Consider the following 22,659-nt stretch of genomic DNA (forward strand, 5'->3'; position numbering starts at 1 on the left):
AATGTTCAATAGCTTCCAGTCCAAATGACATATACATCTAAAATCACTTGAGGTTAGGTCTCTGAACTCCCTCGTCCATAGTACCAAAGACACTCGTTAAGAAACAAAAAAATTAACTAAAGTTGTTTAGAAACTCGTGCTGCCGCATCAAGCTACTCCGGTCCTGGTGACAGCTGATCAGATGGGGGATAGCCGACACTACGGAACTAGCTATCCGTACAGCCGTCAACGAAATCAGACAAAGGGGTGTGAGGAAGTAAATGTTTTACACGATTGAATCAAGAAAGAGTGGATTAAATATGAATGTTAACTAGCTTGTTAGCTTGTTTTTTTGATAGCTACCGTGTTATCTAGGAAGGTAGGCTACACGTTAGCTAGCGAGCCTAACGTAAACGCTTTTTCCCTAAAGCTTTTGAGGCCTGTTCATCCTGACAGTTTATTTTATAGTTCGTTAACCGAGGACACAACCAGCTCATTTGCGAGGTAAGTAACTTGCGAGCCATTTTTCGTTGCTGTACTAGGACCAACAAGCATCTCATGAGAGCCAACATTGGCAGCGTAGCCTAGACCTATTTCTAGGTATCGTGTGGGAAATGGCTGTGAACTATTTATGTTAACCTGTTGATGCCAGATAGTAAGCTAACGTTAAGGTTATAATTTGGTAATCTAATTATAGCTAGCTAGTTTAATAAAAGTTATGTCAGATATAGTTAATACAGTACAGTACAGGTAACTCATTAGCAATTTTAACATGGCTGTTACAGCCAGTCAATTTATCCTTGATGTAAATTGGTCATAGCAAACTAACGTTAGTTAGCTTGCTAGTCAGCTACATTTCCCTGAAATATAACTGCCAAACAACCGTCTATAATGTTAGCTGGAGTTGCTGATTAACATTACTAGCTAACATTAGCTACATAAGTTCATTTCGCAGAGTATTTTGTTTTTCTTCAACATGTAGCTAGCTATTCTTTCTATACATGTTATTTTACACAGGTTAGAATTTGGGAAGTGCACGTGGACTTCCACCCGCTAGAATGGTTTTTGCTCACTGTAGCACTGTTAATCTGTGCTACTCCCTCCTAGCTATCTGCCATCCGCAGCAGCAGGATGACTGACGTCCCCATCCGAATCATCATGAGACGCCTCCACCAGGGCTCCAAATGATATGATAGTAGCTAGCTGGATTGCATTCTGTGCCAGCAGGAGCCTTGTGCAGGTTCTGCTGCTCTCATTGGAGCAGTTATCGCTACGGTTTTGGGAAAGCCTTGAGACATCCGGGACTATGGGAAACAGTTGCGTTTGTAGAGAAGAAAGTGACGTGGAGGATGGATCCGCAACTCGCAGGCAACTCAGGCGAGTTGATCACCCCGCTGCCGATCCCCCTGAGGCACGAAGCAGTCGGCCCCGGGACCCTGTCAGACCCCCACGCCGTGGCCGGGGACCCCATGAACCCCGCCGGAAGAAACAAAATGTGGATGGGTTGGTGCTGGACACACTAGCTGTGATCAGGACTCTAGTTGACAAGTAAGTGTTTGAAATGTAGTCTAATTCCCAACCAAGCTAGTGGACATGGCATGCATAATAAACTTTGCTTCCCTTCACAGGTTGTGTTATGTGTCTGGACTGTAGTACAGCTTGTTCAGATTGTGCAGGCTCTTTGTTGGCACTTCAGACATTCACAGCACATACCTCTGGGGTCTTAAGATGTTTGAGGGGTGTGTAAACTCTCACTCGGGATAGGCTTACATCTTGGTACAAGCTTGTTGGCCATTGAGGTGTTATCCTCCAGACAGCCTCCTCTGCTCCCTCAGAACCCTGTCAATAGTGTTTAGGCTGACTGAATGCTTCCTCAGAGCTATAGAGGTCGGGGTATGATTTTACGCTCTAATGATGAAGGACTTGAACCTGTGAGCAGAGACAGATTCTTCTCTGGGATTATCCTCCAGGAGGAGTTCTCAAGGGAGCATTAGGTCTGCTGTCATTGGTCAGATTTACAGACAGGATGAGGGAGGCCAATGTGCCAGCCTCTCTATCAGACAAAACAACATCCTCAACAGTTACAGCCATCCATCGCACTGTTCCGCTCTGCCTCTAGCTTGTCATCTGAATTTCATAACTACTTAGAGCAAGAGACTTAACAATGCACCCACACATTACATGTGATGATTATTGAGCGTCACTGTCACAAGATTCTCTGTTCACAATCACTTTTGTTTTTAGCGACCAAGAGCCCCCCTACTCCATGATCACGCTGCATGAGATGGCAGAAACGGGTAAGACAAATGTCCTTATATGGTACTGTACATGAGCATTGATGTAATACATGGATTTCATAAGTTTCTCAAGAAAGATTATTCATTTTCTTCAGTATCAGATAGAACAGTAAGAGGAGCTCTGTCCTCTGTGGCTGTCTCCTGTGTCAAATTAAGTAATTAGTGTGTCCTCTTCGTAGCTGTAACCTCTGGATATCGATAGAGTGGATCATAAGGTTTCCCAGGCTTTGCCAGTCATTACCCTCTGTTAAAGGCTCTTCTAGCCTACACAATGATACTAATGCAGGCTTCCCATTCAGTCTCTAAGGCAATAATGAAATGCCTTTGTGCCTGCCTATTAGTCATGACAATCTCACCTGATCCCACAGCAAGATTGTGTTCATTTTACATTGAGACTTGCTTGTAAAGTTTTACTATTCCCTATTAATGCTACTTGTTTTTGAGAACCAGACCCATAGTTTGAGAGCATGGTGCTAGTTCTTGTGGACAGTCAGTGGCAGGTCTGAGCCTCTTTTTAGCTGGTTTCAGAGGTGGATCTAGTGGGGCCTAACAGTCTTAACATATATATTCAGCCCGCCAGCTTGTCTCTCCTCTCGTTGCCCAGTCCCACTAGGATTTCGTGACTTTTTTGTGATTTCAGCGGCCAAAAATGCTTGATTTAGTGGCATCTTTTCAGAAATTCCGAGCTACATTTTGCAATGTTTTTTTTTTCATGTTAATTTCAAATAAAGCAATAAAAAGTAATGTGCTCTGTTTTAGGACGATTTTTAAGCAGAATACATAATACCCCAAAAAATTGAAGCATTTAAAGTGCTCAATTTGGTTTATTTTCAACATAAAAAAAATGCATTCCCCCATAATCTGTAGGTACTAAAAAAGATTAAACTAGGATAAAAGAAACACCTGGGGTCCAAGCTGCATTTAAGACCTATTATATCTCAAGGTCAACTTGAGACAAAGTGCTCTTTTGTGCTGTTTCTTTTTTTGAACATAATGAGAGGTGAAAAATAACAATTGCACCAATTAATTAGATAAAATATATATCCGTGTGTTATTCATAATCTACTCACACACACCTCTCCTCTCGTCTCCATCAGGCTTGGGGCATGCTATAAACACAAGATGAACCTCTCATTCCCACCCACACTCTCTCAAAAAACAAATGGATTCAAAGCTGATCAATCGCTTTCAATTTGAGGATCAATATTTATTTCGCATAAGTTGTCTTCAAAATACTTGATTGTGATTATTTATTTATTTTTCCTGAAAAGGTCGTAAGGGAGATAAACAGAAAACGTAAAAATAGAGTATTGTGGTTGATGTGTACTTTTAAAACAGTATTACCGTTTATAAAAAATTCCAGGAAGATTGTACTTTCGTGATCCGTATTAAGTTTTACAGAGTTTAAAACGGCAAATCTGACAAATTGCACTCATAGACATCCTGGGGAGAGCAGAATGCCAACCACCCTACTAAAGCCAAGGTTAGCGGAGTGAAAGTTTGAGTAAAATGCCACTCACCTTGATTCTTTCAGCGCTTGCCACAGTCTTTCCTGCTACCACTTCAGTCATGGTGATCTGCCGCTGCTGTGGGAACTGTTCTCACATTCTCATATGCTTTGCTGATTCGAAGTGACTGTTGATTGTCAACTTTCTCTTGTGTTCCAGCACAACGTTACAAGGTGTGCAAAACAATTTCCCACCACTTTCATGTAAAACATTTGGAAATTGTTTCGCACTTTAGCTGTTATTTTTTGATGGCAAATGATTGATTTCTGTTCATTGTACTGTGCCTGTCAGCCATCAACAATCAGCCATCTTCGCACGTGAAAACACTGACAGGCCGTGGGGGAAAAACTTTGTTGACGTGTGGTTGGATTGGGCCATTTTCCACGGTAATTGGTCAAAACTACGAACCCGCTTTAATGCGCTAAAAGGGCGGGGATTGGTCAAAATTGTGAGCTTTCGCATAATATTGATTGTTTGATTTTGCATTGAATTTTGCAATTGCAGAATCCTGGGGGGACTTGTTGCCACAGCTGTGTACTGTTTACTTTATTTATAAGTGCATCTGTTGTTTTAATGGTTGAGAGAGACTGGTAGGTTTGGAGTTGGGCAGTCAGGTGTTGAGTCACTGCTACTGGGAAGGGTAGAATGGAGTTATTCCTGGGCCTGTTATCGGGAATAGGAGTGGGATTTTTCTAATGTTACACACTGATGTTTTGGATATCTGTAAAAGGGTAATTCCCCGTTAACAGAATTGCGCTAAGACACACCGATTTTTCACTTTAAAATGTATGCCAAACAAAGTTGAACAAACCATCCAACTACACTACATGGCCAAAAGTATGTGGACACTTTACATTAGTGGATTTGGTTATTTCAGCCACACCTGTTGCTGACAGGTGTATAAATTGAGGACTCAGTGACTTTCAACGTGGCACCGTCATAGGATGCCACCTTTCCGACATGTCAATTCGTCACATTTCTGCCCTGCTAGAGCTGCTCCGGTCAACAGTAAGTGCTGTTATTGTGAAGTGGAAACGTCTAGGAGCAACAATGGCTCAGCCGCAAAGTGGTAGACAAGCTCACAGAACTGGACCGCTGAGTGCTGAAGCGTGTAATGTGTAAAAATCATCTGTCCTCGGTTGCAACAGTTCCAAACTGCTTTTGGAAGCAACGTCAGCACAAGAACTGTTAGACAGCAACTTCATGAAATGGGTTTCCATAGCAGAGCAGCGGCACACAAGCCTAAGATCGACATGCGCAATGCCAAGCGTCAGCTGGAGTGGTGTAAAGCTTGCTGGAGCAGTGAAACCGCGTTCTCTGGAGTGATGAATCACGCTTCACCATCTGGCAGTCCAAAGGACGAATCTGGGTTTGGCTGATGCCAGGAGAACTCTACCTGCCCCAATGCATAGTGCCAACTGTACAGTTTGTTGGAGGAGGAATAATGATCTGGGGCTGTTTTTCATGGGTCGGGCTTGGCCCCTTAGTTCCAGTGAAGGGAAATCTTAACGCTACAGCATACAATAACATTCTAGATGATTCTGTGTATCCAACTTTGTGTCAACAGTTTGGGGTAAGCCCTTTTTCAGCATGACAATGCCCCTGTGCATAAAGTGAGGGCAAAACAGAAATGGTTTGTCAAGGTCAGTGTAGAAGAACTTAACTGGCCTGCACAGAGCCTTGACCTCAACCCCATCGAACACCTTTGGGATGAATTGGAATGCCGACTACAAGCCATCAGTGCCAATAATGCTCTTGTGGCTGAATGGAAGCATGTCCCCGCAGCAATGTTCCAACATCTAGTGGAAAGCCTTCCCAGAAGAGTGGAGGCTGTTTTGCAGCAAAGGGGGGACCAACTCCATGTTAATGCCCATGATTTTGGAATGAGATGTTTGATGAGCAGGTGTCCACATACATTTAACAAATTACACTGAACATTTTACAAAAACACATTTGTTAACAGAATTTCTGTAAAATCTCCCTCCGCTTTTTTATGTACCATGTTTACCAAAAACTTTAAATATTTGCTCCGAATTAAGATTCAAAGATGTCTGCAGAAGGAATGGGGTGTCAGCTATGAAATGACACTGACTTATTCAACTACAGTAAGTAAAGTGGATTTACAGCCGTTAACATAATTACATCACGGGTCCCTGATCTGTACTATACAGAAATGCATAATAATGGATATGAATGTCATTCTCTTCATGACGATATAGCCTGAATTGTAGGGCCCTATAAAATCTGCGGCGCTGTGAATGTGGACAGAATCATGTAATCCAGACATTTTTTAAATGGAATTCAACAATATTTTTAGCAGGAAATCAATTAAATGTATTGAATTTATTAAAACATTTATTAATATGCCTAAGATGATCATAAGCCATGAACAAAATGCATCAGTGATTCCTATTTTCCTTCAACTTTCTGAAGAGGAAATGCGGTAATGCCCCCGTCTTTGTGGGCACATTTCTCTACCACTTTGTGTAGTCGTTAGCGATAAGTCTTCTGGTAGATGGAAAGGCATTCTTGAAAACCCTCTCAATTAAATGTTAACTGCAAAGTAGCTTGTATCATGATTATTTTCATCAATAAGTATCTTGCTGGTGGGCAGTTGAATTAGGGTATCAACACCCCAACAACAACAACAAAATTCCAGACCTTGTGGTCTCCTGATGGGGTGTAAGCATTGTTGCGGACTTACAACATCCAGTTTTTGTTTTTCTATTACAGTATGATTTTGAGAGCAAAAAAATGGAGAAGAAATTAAATCTGGGAAAAAGCCCAGGAGAAAGCATAATTAGGATTAAAAATAAACTAATGTAGTAGTACAGGCATAGGCAACTGATGGCCTGCGGCCCCCCTTTTTGTAGACCGCGTCTACATTTTTGTATTTTATGAACTCAGTCGGTCTCAACTTACTGCTGAGCGTTAGAATAGCAGAATGCACAATGTGCAATTTCGAAATGTTGTGCATCATCAGTTTCTCTCTCTGTCAGTCACTAACCATATTTACATCACAGCGTTTATGCAAGTGAAGTCATACTGTATTAAAAAAATCATGACAGCTGTGATGGAAACACCGTTTCGGTACAATTTGATAAATGCCAACAGATCATTTGTTTGTTTGACATGGTGGGATCCAACATAATTTCGCTTGGGGACCCCAAAAGGCTAGAGCCAGCTCTGACTGCATGCATGGGTATGAATGTGGGTACACAGACCGACGAGCAACCGCGGCCCCCTGACGAGCAACTGCTGTCCCCCACCCTATCAAAGTTGCCCATCCCTTTTTATAGGGCTCTAGAATAGGTACACGAAAGTATATTCCTCACACTGGCTATTACTTTAATGAGCTCTGCCCTCCAAAAAACACCTCATTTGGTTGGTTAGGACCAAACCTGAACCAATTATAGAGGTCTGTTTCACAAGTTTGGACATCAAAGTACAGCACAGTAGAGCTCAGTATAGTACAATACAGTACATTATACTGTACTCATACAGTACACTGTAGTGTTGTCACGATACCAGAATTTACTTCGATACCAGGTTTAGTATCATGATACTCAATGCCAGAATTATACCACGGCAAAAAAATAAAGCATATTTATATAAAAAATATAAACGCAACATGTGAATTGTTGGTCCCATGTTTCACAAGCTGAAATAAAAGATTCCAGAAATGTTCCATATGCACAAAAAACTTATTTCTGTAACATTTTGTGTATACATTTTTTTACATCCCTGTTAAGTGAGCATTTCTTCTTTGCTAAGATAATCCATTCACCTGACAGGTGTGGCATATCAAGAAGCTGGAGAAGTGTGTTCTTCAGGCCTCCTGAGTGGCGCAGCTTTTTAAGGCACTACAGTCCCAGGTCTGATCCCAGGCTGTTTTACAGCCGACCGGGAGACCCATTTGGCCCAGCATCGTCTGGGTTAGGGGAGGGTTTGGCCAGCCGGGATTTCCTTGTCACATCACACTCTAGTGATCCCTTGTGGCGGGCAGGTTGCCTGCAAGCTAACTTCGGCCGCCAGCTGGACGGCGTTTCCTCCGACACATTTGTTGAGGCTGGCTTCCGGGTTAAGAGTGCAGTGTGGCTGGGCAGGGTTGTGTTTCAGCGGTAGCATGGCTCTCGACCTTCGCCTCCCAAGTCCGTAGGGGAGTTGCAGCGATGGAACAAGACTAAATACCAATTTGGAATCGGGGAGAAAAAGGACTAAAAAACAAATGTGTGCTCTTTGCGAATGAATCCCGGTTTTAACTGTACCGGGCAGAAGGCGTGTATGGTGTCATGTGGGCAAGCGGTTTGCAGATGTCAACAGAGTGCTCCATGGTGGCTGTGGCGTTATGGCATGGGCAGGCATAAGATACAGACAACGAACACAATTGCATTTTATCGATGGCAATTTGGATGCAAAGAGTTAACGTGACGAGATTCTGAGGTCCATTGTCGTGCCATTCATCCGCCGCCATCGCCATCATGTTTCAGCATGATGAGGCACAGACCCATGATGCAAGGATCTGTACACAATTCCTGGAAGCTAAAAATGTGTCTGCATACTCACCAGACATGTAACCCATTCTACAGGCCACAATCAACAGCCTGATCAACTCTATGCGTAGGAGATGTGTTGTGCTGCATGAGGCAAATGGTGGTCACACCAGATACTGACTGGTTTTCTGATCCACGCCCCTACTTTTTTTAAGGTACAGTATCTGTGACCAACGGATGCATATCTGTATTCCCAGTCATGTGAAATGCATAGATTAAGGCCTAATGAATGTATTTCAATTGACTGATTTCCTTATATGAACTAACTCAGTGAAATCTTAGAAATTGTTGCATGTTGAATTTGTTTTTGTTCAGTGTAGTTTGCAGGGGTCTTCACTTCAATATTGTCTTAATCAAGACTTAATCTGGTCGACGTTTTCTAAGAGCCCTTTTCTATCTTTTTGACCAGAAATCAACGCCTTTGCTTCTTCCTCATTTTTAGGATGTAAAATGGATATGTATATGGATTCATTTCTCAATATTGATGCTTAGCTTTCATTTGACACTCAATTTCATATACTCCTATGAGCTGTTGCTCTTCATGGGTCCTTTTACATGGAAATGTCCAAAAGACATCCATCTGCCTTGTGCTGCTGTTGCCACAGAAGTTAAAATTGAGTTCCATAGTTTAACACAGGGAAAGGTTAGAAATGTTTCAATTATATTGAATTAAGGGTGGCTAGGGGGAAGAGAAGCCAAAATAATACCTCACTTTCCACCAAATTCAACAGTAATTGAGTTTCAGTTTCTGGCCAGTTGAGTGATGCACAATACGCCTCAAAGCAGACGTGCTTAGACACTAAACCTCAGACTGCACATATCTGCATCTAGTGTGACAACTACAAATAGGCTGTTAATTAACCAGTTTTGCTATCCCCTGCTAACCTCCACCTTTTCCCCCTACCCTACCCCCTGTGCCACCCTAAGATGACGGCTGGTTGGAGGTGGTCCAGTCTCTGATCCGGGTCATACCGCTGGACGACCCACTGGGACCAGCTGTGATTACCCTGCTGCTTGACGAGTGCCCACTGCCCACCAAAGTGAGTATTAGTTACCATCTGGGTCTCGTCTGTGTAATGCCTCCAAGATCCATCTTCCTTGCCTAATGCCTACACAAAACTCAAATTCAAAGCTCAACTTCCCAAAGCATGGCCATCCACTCTTAGACACTCATTGATAGCAGCTGATTACAACACACCAAGCTCATGTTCCAGTAGGGATGGGGGTGTGGGATTGATAGTTACTTAAAAAATAACTAGGGTTGAGGAGTGATGTTGCCACTACAGTGCATCTGTAAGATGGTTGGAGACAAGGTTTCCAGTTCAGGGTACTTATTAACTAACTAAAAAGTACAGTACAGGGACATTGGAGCACATGGGGTTAGGATGTAGATTTGATGGCTTGTAAGGCCAGTAGGTAAGTTTGTGATACAAGTTATGATATGCGGTTGTAGTTCTGGGGGTTATAAAATTGAGATGTTAACATACAATCATGACTGACAAGTGCAAAAGGATAAGAAATTGAAAGTATCAAACAAACTGAGGATGTACAGTGCCTTTGGAAAGTATTCAGACCCCTTTACCTTTTCCACATTTTGTAAGGTTACAGCCTTATTCTAAAATGGATTAAATAGTCGTCCCCCCATCAATCTACACACAATATCCCATAACGACAAAGCAAAAACAGTTTTTAAATACATTTTTGCTAATTTATAAAAATGAAATAAAAAGTATTCTTACCCTTTACTCAGTGCTTTGGTGAAGCATCTTTTGGCAGTTAGTATCTCTATTTTATAACATCCTTGAGTCTTCTTTGGTATAACGCTACAAGTTTGGTACACCTGTATCTGGGGAGTTTCTCCCATTCTTCTCTGCAAATCCTCTCAAGCTCTGTCAGTCAGGTTGGATGGGTAGCGTTGCTGCACAGCAATTTTCAGGTCTCTCCTGAGATGTTCGATCGGGATCAAGTCCGGGCTCTGGTTGGGCCACTCAAGGACATTCAGAGACTTGTCCCGAAGCCACTCCTGCGTTGTCTTGGCTGTGTGCTTAGGGTTGTTGGGACTGGAGCAGGTTTTCATCAAGGATCTTTCTGTACTTTACTCCGTTTATCTTTCCCTCGATCCTGACTAGTCTCACAGTCCCTGCAGCTGAAAAACATCCCCACAGCATGATGCTGCCACCATCATGCTTCTCCGTTGGATGTTACCAGGTTTCCTCCAGACGTGACGCTTGGCATTCAGGCCAAAGAGTTAAATTTTTGTTTCATCAGACCAGAGTATCTTGTTTCTCATGGTCAGAGTCCTTTAGATGCCTTTTTGGTAAACTCCAAGTGGGCTGTCGTGCCTTTTACTGAGGAGTGGCTTCAGTCTGGCCACTACCATAAAGGCCTGATTGGTAGAGTGCTGCAGAGATGGTTGTCCTTCTACAAGGTTCTCCCATCTCCATAGAGGACCTCTGGAGCTCTATCAGAGTGACCATCGGGTTGTTGGTCACCTCACTGACCAAGGCCCTTTTCCCCTGATTATGTCTCTGAGTTCTACAGACAATTCCACCAAACTCATGGCTTGGTTTTTGATATAGGCCTGTTTTCGCATTGTCATTATGGGGTATTGTGTGTAGATTGCTGATATTTTTTTATTTAATCCATTTTAGATTGAGACTGTTACATTACAATGTGGAAAAAGTCAAGGGTCTGAATACTTTCTGAAGGACCTGTATATACGAAGGTATGTGGACACCCCTTCAATGAGTGGATCTGGATATTTCAGCCATACCCGTTGCTGACAGGTGTATAAAATCGAGCACACAGCCATGCAATCTTCATTGACAAACATTGGCGGTAGAATGGCCTTAAGAGTTCAGTGACTTTCAACGTGCCACCATCATAGGATGGCACTTTTCCAACAAGTCAGTTTGTCAAATTTCTTCCCTGCTAGAGCTGCCCTGGTCAACTGTAAATGCTGTTATTTTGAAGTGGTAGGCCACACAAGCTCACAAAACGAGACCGCCGAGTGCTGAAGCACGTTAAAATCGTATCTCGGTTGCAACACTCACTACTGACTTCCAAACTGCTTCTGGAAGCAACGTCAGCACAAGGACTCTTCATCGGGAGCTTCATGAAATGGGTTTCAATGGCCGAGATGCCGCACACAAGCCTAAGATCACCATGCGCAGTGCCAAGCGTCACCCCTAGTGGTGTAATGCTTGCCGCCATTGGGCTCTGGAGGCAGTGGAAATGCATTCACTGGAGTGATGACTCACACTCCCCCATGTGGCAAACCGACGGACGAATCTGGGTTTGGCGGATGCCAGGAGAACACTACCTGCCCCAATGCATAGTGCCAACTGTGAAGTTTGGTGGAGGAGGAATAATGGTCTGGGGCTGTTTTTTCATGGTTCGGGCTTGGCCCCTTAGTCCCAGTGAAGGGAAATCTTAACGCTACAGCCTACATTGACATTCTAGATTCTGTGCTTCCAACTGTTTGGCAGCAGTTTGGGGAAGGCCCTTTCCTGTTTTAGCAGGACAATGCCCCTGTGCGCAAAGCGAGGTCCATACAGAAATGGTTTGTTGAGATCGGTGTGGAAGAACTTGACTGGCCTGCACAGAGCCCTGACCTCACCTTTTTGGGATAAATTAGAATGCTGACTGCGAGCCAGGCCTAATCGCCCAACCTCACTAATGCTCTTGAGGCTTAATGGCAGGAAGTTCACGCAGCAATGTTCTAACCTCTAGTGGAAAGCTTTCCCAGAAGAGTGGAGGCTGTTATAGCAGCAAAGGGGACCAACTCTATATTAATGCCAATGATTTTGGAATGAGATGTTCGGCGAGCAGGTGTCCACATACTTTTGGTCATGTAGTGTTTCTAACATGCTGAAGTGACACGTAATTTTACTGAAGTGACAAGTAATTTGGCAGCATTATATAAACTTCAACTAAAAATTCTTATTTATACATGTTCTTAGATAAAATAATTAAATATATTTTCCTTGTTTCATTTCATTATCATAAACAAATTGTACATAAATTTCAATTCCAAAAGGAAACTATAAAATAACACATATGGAATCATGTAGTGACCAAAAAAGGGCTAAACAAATCAAATTATATTTTATTTTTGAGATTCTTCAAAGTAGCCACCCTTTGCCTTGATGACAGCTTTGCACATTGTTGGCAATATCTCAACCAGCTTCATGAGGTAGTCACCTGGAATGCATTTCAATTAACCGGTGTACCTTATTTTGTGCAATTTCTTTCTTTCCTCCCTTAATGCATTTGAGCCGACAAGGTAGGTGTGGTATACAGAAGATGGCTCTATTTGGTAAAAGATCAAGTCCATATTATAGCAAGAACAGCTCAAATAAGCAAAGAGAAATGACAGTCCATCATTACTTTAAGACATGAAGGGCAGTCAATCTGGACAATTTCAAGAACTTTGAACGTTTCTTCAAGCGCTATGATGAAACTGGCTCTCATGAGGCCCGCCACAGGAAAGGAAGACCCAGAGTTACCTCTGCTATAGAGGGTAAGGTCATTAGAGTTAACTGAACTTCAGATTGCAGCCTAAATGCTTCACCGAGTTAAAGTAACAGACACATCTCAACCAGAGGTTGACTGATTATGATTTTCCGATACTGATAATTGGAGGACCAAAAAAAGCCGATACCGATTAATCAGATTTTTTTTAAATATATATATATTTATTTTAGACCAAATTGATTTTTATTGACTATTATATTAAGTTAAAATAAACATTCAGTATTGTTGAAACTGTCATTATTCCATATGTATATATACTGTCATTATTCCATATATATATATATATATGGAATAATGACAGTTTCAGCAATAGTGATTGAACAGTTTTATTTTAACTTAATATAATACATCAATAAAATCAATTTGGTCTCAAATAAATAATGAAACAACATGTTCAATTTGGTTTAAATAATTAAAAAACAAAGTGATGGAGAAGAAAGTAAAAGTGCAATAATTTGCCATGTAAAAAAGCTCATGTTTAAGTTCTTTGCTCAGAACATGAGAACATATGAAAGCTTGTGGTTCCTTTTTAACATGAGCCTTCAATATTTCCAGGTAAGAAGTTTTAGGTTGTATTTATTATAGGAATTCTAGGAATATTTCTCTCTATACCATTTGTATTTTATATACCTTTGACTATCTGATGTTCTTATAGGCACTATAGTATTGCCAGCCTAATCTTGGGAGGCTTGAAGCCATGAACAGCGCAATGCTTGAAGCACAGCGAAGAGCTGCTGGCAAATGCAGGAAAGTGCTGTTTGAATGAATGCTTATGAGCCTGCTGCTGCCTACCACCGCTCAGACTGCTCTATCAAATATCAAATCATAGACTTAATTATAATATAATAACACACAGAAATACGAGCCTTAGGTCATTAATATGGTCAAATCCGGAAACTATCATTTTGAAAACAAAACATTTATTCTTTCAGTGAAATACGGAACCTTTACGTATTTTATCTAATGGGTGGCATCCCTAAGTCTAAATATTGCTGATGCATTGCACAGCCTTCAATGTTATGTCATAATTATGTACAATTCTGGCAAATTAATTACGGTCTTTGTTTGGAAGAAATGGTCTACACAGTTCCCAATGAGCCAGGCAGCCCAAACTGCTGCATATACCCTGACTCTGCTTGCAAAGAAACGCAAGAGAAAAAAATACATTCATGTCAGCAGGCAATATTAACTAAATATGCAGGTTTAAAAACATATACTTGTGTATTGATTTTAAGAAAGGCATTGATGTTTATGATTAGGTACACATTGGTGCAACGACAGTGCTTTTTCAAGGATGCACTTGTTAAATCATCACTGGTTTGGCGAAGTAGGCTGTAATTCGATGATAAATTAACAGGCACCGCATTGATTATATCCAATGCAGGACAAGCTAGATCAACTAGTAATATCATTAACCATGTGTAGTTAACTAGTGATTATGTTTTGATTGATTTCTTTTACACGGTAAGTTTAATACTAGCTAGCAACTTACCTTGACTCCTTGCTGCATTCGCGTAACAGGTAGTCAGCCTGCCACGCAGTCTCCTCCTGGAGTGCAATGTAATTGGCCATAATCAGTGTCCAAAAATGCTGATTACCGATATGAAAACTTGAAATCGGCCCTAATTAATCGACCATTTGGATTAATTGGTCGACCTCTGATCTCAACATCAACTGTTCAGAAGAGACTTCATGAATCAGGCCTCCATGATCAAATTGCTACAAAGAAACCACTACCAAAGGACACCAGTAAGAAGCAGACTTGCTTGGGCCAAGAAACAGGAGCAATGGACATTAGACCGGTGGAAATCTGTCCTTTGGTCTGATGAGTTCAAATTTGAGATTTTTGGTTCCAACCGTGAGACGCAGAGTAGGTGAACAGATGATCGCTGCATGTGTGGTTCCCACTGCGAAGCATGGAGGAGGTGGTGTTATGGTGTGGGGATGCTTTGCTGGTGACACTGATTTTATTTAGAATTCAAGGCACAGTTAACCAGGATGGCTACCATAGCATTCTGCAGTGATACATCATCCCATCTGGTTTGGGACTATCATTTGTTTTTCAACAGGACAATGACCCAAAACACACCTCCAAGCTGTGTCGGGGGTATTTGACCAAGAAGGAAAGTGATGGAGTGCTGCATCAGATGACCTGGCCTCCACAATCATCTGACCTCAACCCATTTGAGATGGTTTGGAATGAGTTGACCACAGAGTGAAGGAAAAGTAGCCAACAAGTGCTCAGCATATGTGGGAACTCCTTCAAGGTTGTTGGAAAAGCATTCCAGGTGAAGCTGGTTGAGTGTGCAAAGCTGTCATCAAGGCAAAGGGTGAATACTTTGAAGAATCTCAAATATATTTTGATTTAAAAAAAAAAATCGGTTACTACATGATTCCATATGTTATTTCATAGTTTTGATGTCTCCCCTATTATTCTACAATACAGAAAATAGTAAAAAATAAATAAACAAATAAAAACCCTTGAATGAATAGGGGTCCAAACTTTTGACTGGTACTGTACAATAATGCAAAGTACTCACTTTCAGTCACGCACAACATGGAATGGAAAACTTGGCCACCCCAAACATTCACCAACAAAAATAATTAAGACTGGAGGGAGAAACTGCTGCTTAAATAGTAGGGTTCTAATTAGGGATGTTAGTCGCTTAGCCGCCCAAAATAAATTCGACCGGTCATGCTTATCAGTCTATAGGTGAATTTGCAGTGTCTTGGTTGACCGGAATTATTATTTAGCTGAAAATAGTAATGTACAGTGACTTTAAAGTAGTTGCCGTACGAAAGGTACTTTCTAATGGCTGTCTCTAGTCAGTGATCCGCGAGCAAGCTAGAACGGAGACTCGTTGCTAAGCAACTCCGAATCAGGCTGCAGGGAGGAGCAGCACGAGCAGCTAAGAACAGCTGTGCCAGCAACCAAAGTTTCACAGCATTTCTCTACTGTTCATATCTACTTTTTTAATTGTCCAGAAGCCAAAGGCACAATCCTAGTCACATTAACAACCCATCTTATATGTTGCATATTTACGTTTTCCCTCTTTCTCAGTTTCTAACGGAGACGTTCATCACTCTGTCACATGAAACGGCTCTCATCAGGTGCATCTTTTCGAACCGTGTTTTCCCACATTGTAATTTAGGAAATGTTTGTAAATGATGTATTACATTCTCTGCTTCATTACAATAGTTGCATGTTTAATAATATGAGAGGATAGGCTTGCCATAGTCACCTTTTTTCAAAGCTAATGAAAAATATTCAGTTACTTCCATGCATAGTATTTTCAGTTTAAAGGATTTTTAAGCCTTGATACAATTGAGACATGGATTGTGTATGTGTGCCATTCAGAGGGTGAATGGGCAAGAAAAAAATATTTTAAGTACTTTTGAATGGGGTATGTTGGTAGGTGCCAGGCACACTGCTTTGAGTGTGTCAAGAACTGCAATGCTGCTAGGCTTTTCACGCCCGATCGATTCCTGTGTGTATCAAGAATGGTCCACCACTCAAAGGACATCCAGCCAACTTGACACAACTGTGGGAAACATTGGAATCCACATGGGCCAGCATCCCTGTGGAATGTTTCGACACCTTTGTAGTATCCATGCCCCGATTTAATTGAGGCTGTTCTGAGGGCAAAATGGGGTGCAACTCAATATTAGGAAGGTGTCGCTAATGTTTTGTACACTGTGTGTACTGTGCCTTCAAAACCTATTCACACCCTTAGATATTTCCCCACATGTTGCGTTACAGCCTGATATTAAAGTTGATTAAATATATATTTTTTGTCACTGGCCTACACACAATACCCCTTAATGTCAATGTGGATTTATGTAATAAAAATAATTAATTAATTAAAATTGAAAGGCTGAAATGTCTTGACACAATACATATTCAACCCTTTTGTTATGGCAAGCATGAATAAGTTCAGGGGTAAAATATTTCGTAACAAGTCACGTAATATGTTACATGGACTCGCTCTGTGTGCAATAATAGTGTTTAACATGATTTTTGAATGACAACCATGTCTCTGTCCCCCACACATACAGATAATTGTAAGGTCCCTCAGTTGAGCAGTGAACACTGATTCAACCACAGAGGCCAGGGAGAATATCCAATGCCTTGCAAAGACAGGCACCTAATGGTAGATAAAAAAAAAAAAATCAAACATTGAATATCCCTTTGATCATGGTGCAGTTATTAATTATATTTAGGATGGTGTACCAATACACCCAGTCACTACAAAGATAGTCGTCCTTACTAACTCAGTTGCCAGAGAGGAAGGAAAAAGCTCAAGGAGTTCACCACGAGGCCAATGGTGACTTTAAAACAGTTAGTTGATATCTGTGACCGGAGAACACTGCGGATCGATCAACAACATTGTAGTTAATCCACAATACTAACCTAATTGACAGAGTAAAAAGAACAAAGCCTGTACAGAATAAAAATATTCCAAAACATGCATCCTGTTTCCAACAAGACACTAAAGTAATACTGCAAAAAAATGTGGCAAAGCAATTGACTTTTTGTCCTGTCTACAAAATGTTATGTTTGGGGCAAATCCAATACAACATAACTGAGTACCACTCTACATATTTTCAAACAGTGGTGGCTGCATCATGTTATGGGTATGCTTGTAATTGTTAAGGACTACAGAGTTTTTACGGATAAAAAAAAAGAAACTTAATGGAGCTAAGCACAGGCAAAATCCTAGAGAAAAGCCTGGTTGTCTGCTTTCCACCAGACACTGGGAGATGAATTCACCTTTCAGCAAGACGACATTTGCAAACAAATCTACACTAAAGTTACTTTCCAAGAAGACTGTGAAAGTTCCTGAGAGGCCGAGTTACAGTTGACTTAAATCTACTTCTACAATTATGGCAAGACCTGAAAATGGTTGTCTAGCAATGACCAAAAACTAATTTGACAGTGCTTGAATCATTATTTTAAAGAATAATGGGGAAATGCTGCACAGGTGTAAAAAGCTCTTAGACTTACCCAGAAAGCCTCACAACAAAATGTTGACTCGAAGGTGATTACTTATGTAAAATAGATTTTCTGTATTTCATTTTCAATACATTTTGCAAACCTTTCTAAAAACATGTTTTCACTTTGTCATTAAAGGGTATTGTGTGTAGATGGGTGAGGAAAAAATAATACACTTTGAATTCAGCCTGTAACACAACAAAACGTAGAATAAATCAAGGGGTATGAATACTTTCTGAAGAAACTGTATTATGAAAGAAAAGACTATATGAAGTTTCAATAGATTTCAAGAGACATTGTTTTCCTTCGTTGGCTTTTAAAACAGTGCTTGTTTCCCCTCCTTTGTCAGGATGCTCTACAGAAGTTGTCTGAGATGCTGAGCTTGAGTGCCACTGTGGCCCGCCAGGATGCCATGATCCCTTCTAAGCACCGCAACACTACTGCTGTACTGGGCTGCCTGGCTGAGAAACTGGCTGGTAAGTGTGGATGCAACCTGATCTCCTTCATTCTCTTACACACACAAATGTTTTTTTTACTATCCATGTAGGGACAATTGATTCCCATTCAAAATCCTATTTTTCTTAACCTAACCTTACCCTAATTGTAACTCTAAACCTAACCCGTAAGCCTAAAAAAATATTTTTCCTTGTGGGGACTGGCGAAATGTCCCCACTTGTCCAAATTTTCCTTGTTTTACTAAACTTGATGACTTCTGGTCCCCACAAGAATGGTAAAACCAAACCCCACACACACTTTATCTTACACACACACACACACACACACACACACACTCTTGAACTCACATAATCAACAGTGAAAAATGAAAATGCTCTCAAGTGCCACAGGTTATTTGACCCTAGTTGACGAACCAGTATTTGGCATACCAAATGGTCATTGTGAACTGAAAGAGCTGATCCTGCAGGTTTGAGTTGTATGCTTGTCATGACACGGCCAAAATGCTCTGCCTTTGCTCTGACAGTTCTGCTGAGCCTGCAGCACTGGGCTGGGGAGAGGGTGGCCAGAGTGAGACAACTCAGTCTGTCTGACATACCCAACAGGGGTTGCCTCTACTATTCAATGTCTGTTTGTTTACACCCCAAACTTTGAATTACACATCGTCTTTCTCTGGAAGCGTTGTGTTACTATTTTTCTTTGTATTATTATTTTTTAACTCTGTATCGTTGGGAAGGGCTCGTAAGCAAGCATTTCACGGTAAAGTCTACACCCATTGTATTCGGCGCATGTGAAACATATTATATATACATTTTTGTTGGGGGTGCAATCCTGTCCCTTTACTGTGGCCCTTAGTGTTGTTCATTCACCTAACGCCCACTCCACATGTCTCAGGTCCAGCCAGCATTGGACTCCTGAGCCCTGGAACACTGGGGTACCTGCTGGAGAGCCTGGTGAGACCACAACAAACATGTAGAACCACACAAATGCTGTTGCTCTGTCAATAGTCATATACTTGGGTTACATGTCATTTTTCTGTAGAATGAGGCTGAGACCTTGTCTAATTTATCTGAACATCTCTGTTCCCAGAGTTCTGAGGCCCATCCTACTGTAATGCTCTTTGCCCTCATAGCCTTGGAGAAGTTCTCACAGACCAGTAAGTTTGTCCCCTTATCCTGCACATCGTTCTGAAGGTTGCTATGCTATCCCATTGGCCACAAAACGGACTAGTAACTGTTATATTTCCCTGTTGCAGGTGAAAACAAGCTAACAGTGTCTGAGTCGTGTATAAGTGAACGACTGGGGGTTCTGGAATCGTGGGCTAACCACACAGACTACCTGAAGCGCCAGGTCGGCTTCTGTTCCCAATGGAGCCTAGATAACCTCTGTGAGTAGTAGGGTACATCATGTTAGGGAGGACAGTTCTCATCCACTGACTGTTAATATTCTCTCCATCCTTTCTCCTCAGTCCTGAAAGATGGCCGTCAGTTCACCTACGAGAAGGTGAACTTGAGCAACATCAATGCCATGCTGAACAGCAACGACGTCAGCGAGTATCTCAAGATCTCTCCCAGTGGACTGGAGGTGAGGGGGCCTCTCTCTGTAACACGCCTGACAGAGCAGTGTGACTAGAATGATCCCTGTTGCACACACAATAAATTATTATACTTTGTTTGTTATGCTAAATGCCAGTATCACACTGATCAGTATCACCCTGTTCCATAGAGATAATGGATCTGCCCTTTTCTCCACTCTCCCAAGGCGCGCTGCGACGCATCCTCCTTTGAGAGTGTCCGCTGTACCTTCTGTGTGGACTCAGGCGTGTGGTATTATGAGGTCACAGTGGTCACCTCCGGGGTCATGCAGATTGGCTGGGCCACCAAGGACAGCAAGTTCCTTAACCATGTACGTGCTTACATGCTGTACTGATACACACTGCAAGCAGTGTTTATTTCTGCTAGAGACTGAATGCCGTAATGTGTGTGTTTCAGGAGGGTTATGGGATAGGAGATGATGAATACTCGTGTGCATATGATGGCTGCAGGCAGCTAATCTGGTACAACGCTCGCAGTAAACCACACTCCCACCCCTGCTGGAAAGAGGGTAAGTGCATCCCAAACTCCATACAGTTTCATGTTGTAGCTCAGAGGCAGGCTGTAATGGCGAGATGTCTGTCAACACCTCGGCTTACACACATTTGTTACCAAACTACTGTCCCTTACAAGCATATGCTTAAGCCTTACACTTTATTTGATCTGTAGGAGATGCCATAGGTTTCCTACTGGACCTCAGTAAGAAGCAGATGCTTTTCTACCTGAATGGACATCAGCTCCCCTCAGAGAAGCAGGTGTTTTCCTCTGCAACGTGAGTGTACACACCCTGCTCCTGCTTGCTCTATTTTCTGGCCATAATCCAAAGTGCACCCCACACAAGTATTAACATACTCTACATTTCAGTAACTCACTGCCACGTCCAATATCCTCATTAGTCTTCCTACTTCCTTTCTTTTTCCAGGTCTGGCTTCTTTGCAGCAGCAAGTTTCATGTCCTACCAACAATGTGAGTTTAACTTTGGGGCGAAGCCCTTCCGCCATCCCCCGTCTGTCAAGTTCAGCACCTTCAATGACTTTGCCTCACTGGCGTCTGATGAGAAGATTATCCTTCCCAGGTAAGTCTGAGCTAATGTAGCCTTGGGCAAAATGGTTAGGCTTTAAATGATCACGCTAGTTGAACAGGACATCTGCACATTATGTGAACTCCCATGTACCATTTAGTTACTGCTTGTGTGTTCCTCAGACACCGGCGCCTGGCCCTGCTCAAGCAGGTGAGCATCAGAGACAACTGTTGCACCCTCTGCTGTGACCAGATGGCCGATACAGAGCTGAGACCCTGCGGACACAGGTACAACAACTTCCCTCTCTGTTTCACCCCTTGTACCTGTATTGAGTATCTAGCCATTTGCCTGTGTGTTACGGCTCCTTATGTGGTCTCTCTGTGTGTTTTGTATCCTTAGTGGGATGTGTATGGTGTGTGCCTTACAGCTGGAGACGTGCCCGTTGTGTCGCCAGGACATCCTGACCCGTGTCAGACTCATCTCACATGTGTCCTGACACATCACCTTCAAACCAGGACATGAACGCTCCTCCCCTCCTCCTATCACCTTTATCCCAGTAATCAACCCGACCAATAGGACTGTGAGGCTATGCCAGGGTTCCTGATCGGACCCTGGGCCTAATGTGACGAGGGAGTAATGGGACCTGACAGAGTTCCAGGAGAGATGCAGTGTGGGGGATAGTGTAGGGAGAATAGGACAAGGAGGGGTAACCCTTTCTTCTGCTGCACTCCATGGCGTGTTCTCTCTGTGAGGAGATGGGGCCCCCACACCCCGTCTGGGAGCAAAAAAAGTGCTTGGAGAGTGAGGGGGCAGTGGGAGGAAGACAATTAGAGACATTACCAGGCAGCAGCATTTCCAGAATCGCCCCATCAATCTTAATGTCATAAACTCAGTGTCTGCACATGGATCTGCCTAATGTTCCCTCTCTTAGGCTCTGGTCAATGTGTCCTGTGTAGCTTTGCTCAGAGGTTTTACATGTATCTGTGATTCTCTTGTTTTATTCTGACTAAACGTAAAGGCACAACAACGAAGAGACAGCCTTGGTTGGCTCAGTTGGCTGTGACAATGATGTTAAGGCCCTGCTCGATCATACAATACTAGCACAGATTTGTCCCTCTCTCCTCTACTTGAAGCATTTCTGGGTTGAGTAACCATGCTGTTATAAATGAGATTGAACATTTTATGAAATAACTGTTACTCAAAATATTATTATATATCTACAATTCAAACAAAATGTAATGAAATTGGGGTTATTGAAATCACAGCTAATCACATTTTAATTATGGGGTTATATGAAGTGGTTGTGGAAAATCTGAAGGTACTACATCTCAATCAATACGAATGACCTCATTTGGCCACAGTGTGTATATATGGAGGACCAGTTGTCTCCAGTCCATTCCTGACAATGAGTTAGTCATGGAAGAAATTAAGAGTTAAACGTTCAATTGTATCTGTCTTTAATGGAGTAGCCCCGGGGGTCACAAAGATGTGATTTACTGAATAATCATTGTTTTCTGGGTTATGATAATTGTAATAAATGTATTGTGTTGCATAGTTGCTTGTCAAAAATGCCAATTTTATTGACAAGATTTAGCAGGCTAGCTACATCACTACTAAACGCATCAGTCAGAATGTATGATGTGTATGCCACGCCGCATTATCATGGGACGAAAATGAAAATAAATGTAGTCCATGATTGCAATAAAGGACCTATTAACGCACTTAAA

The 22,659-nt window shown here is 42.0% G+C and overlaps 1 protein-coding gene across 1 annotated transcript; it reads left to right on the plus strand.

Annotated features, from left to right (window-relative positions):
• rspry1 (ring finger and SPRY domain containing 1) lies at window positions 1–22,659 on the plus strand. Its single transcript, XM_029668138.2, has 15 exons — window positions 1–483; window positions 1,087–1,527; window positions 2,224–2,276; window positions 9,265–9,377; window positions 18,216–18,342; window positions 19,214–19,272; window positions 19,409–19,475; window positions 19,575–19,706; window positions 19,788–19,903; window positions 20,081–20,224; window positions 20,311–20,422; window positions 20,581–20,683; window positions 20,834–20,986; window positions 21,115–21,219; window positions 21,332–22,659. The coding sequence occupies exons 2-15, from the start codon at window positions 1,169–1,171 to the stop codon at window positions 21,426–21,428; spliced, it is 1,740 nt and encodes a 579-aa protein (XP_029523998.1). The 5' UTR covers window positions 1–483; window positions 1,087–1,168; the 3' UTR covers window positions 21,429–22,659.

Source organism: Oncorhynchus nerka, linkage group LG9a (genome assembly GCF_034236695.1).
Source record: "Oncorhynchus nerka isolate Pitt River linkage group LG9a, Oner_Uvic_2.0, whole genome shotgun sequence".
NCBI classification, from domain to species: domain Eukaryota; kingdom Metazoa; phylum Chordata; class Actinopteri; order Salmoniformes; family Salmonidae; genus Oncorhynchus; species Oncorhynchus nerka.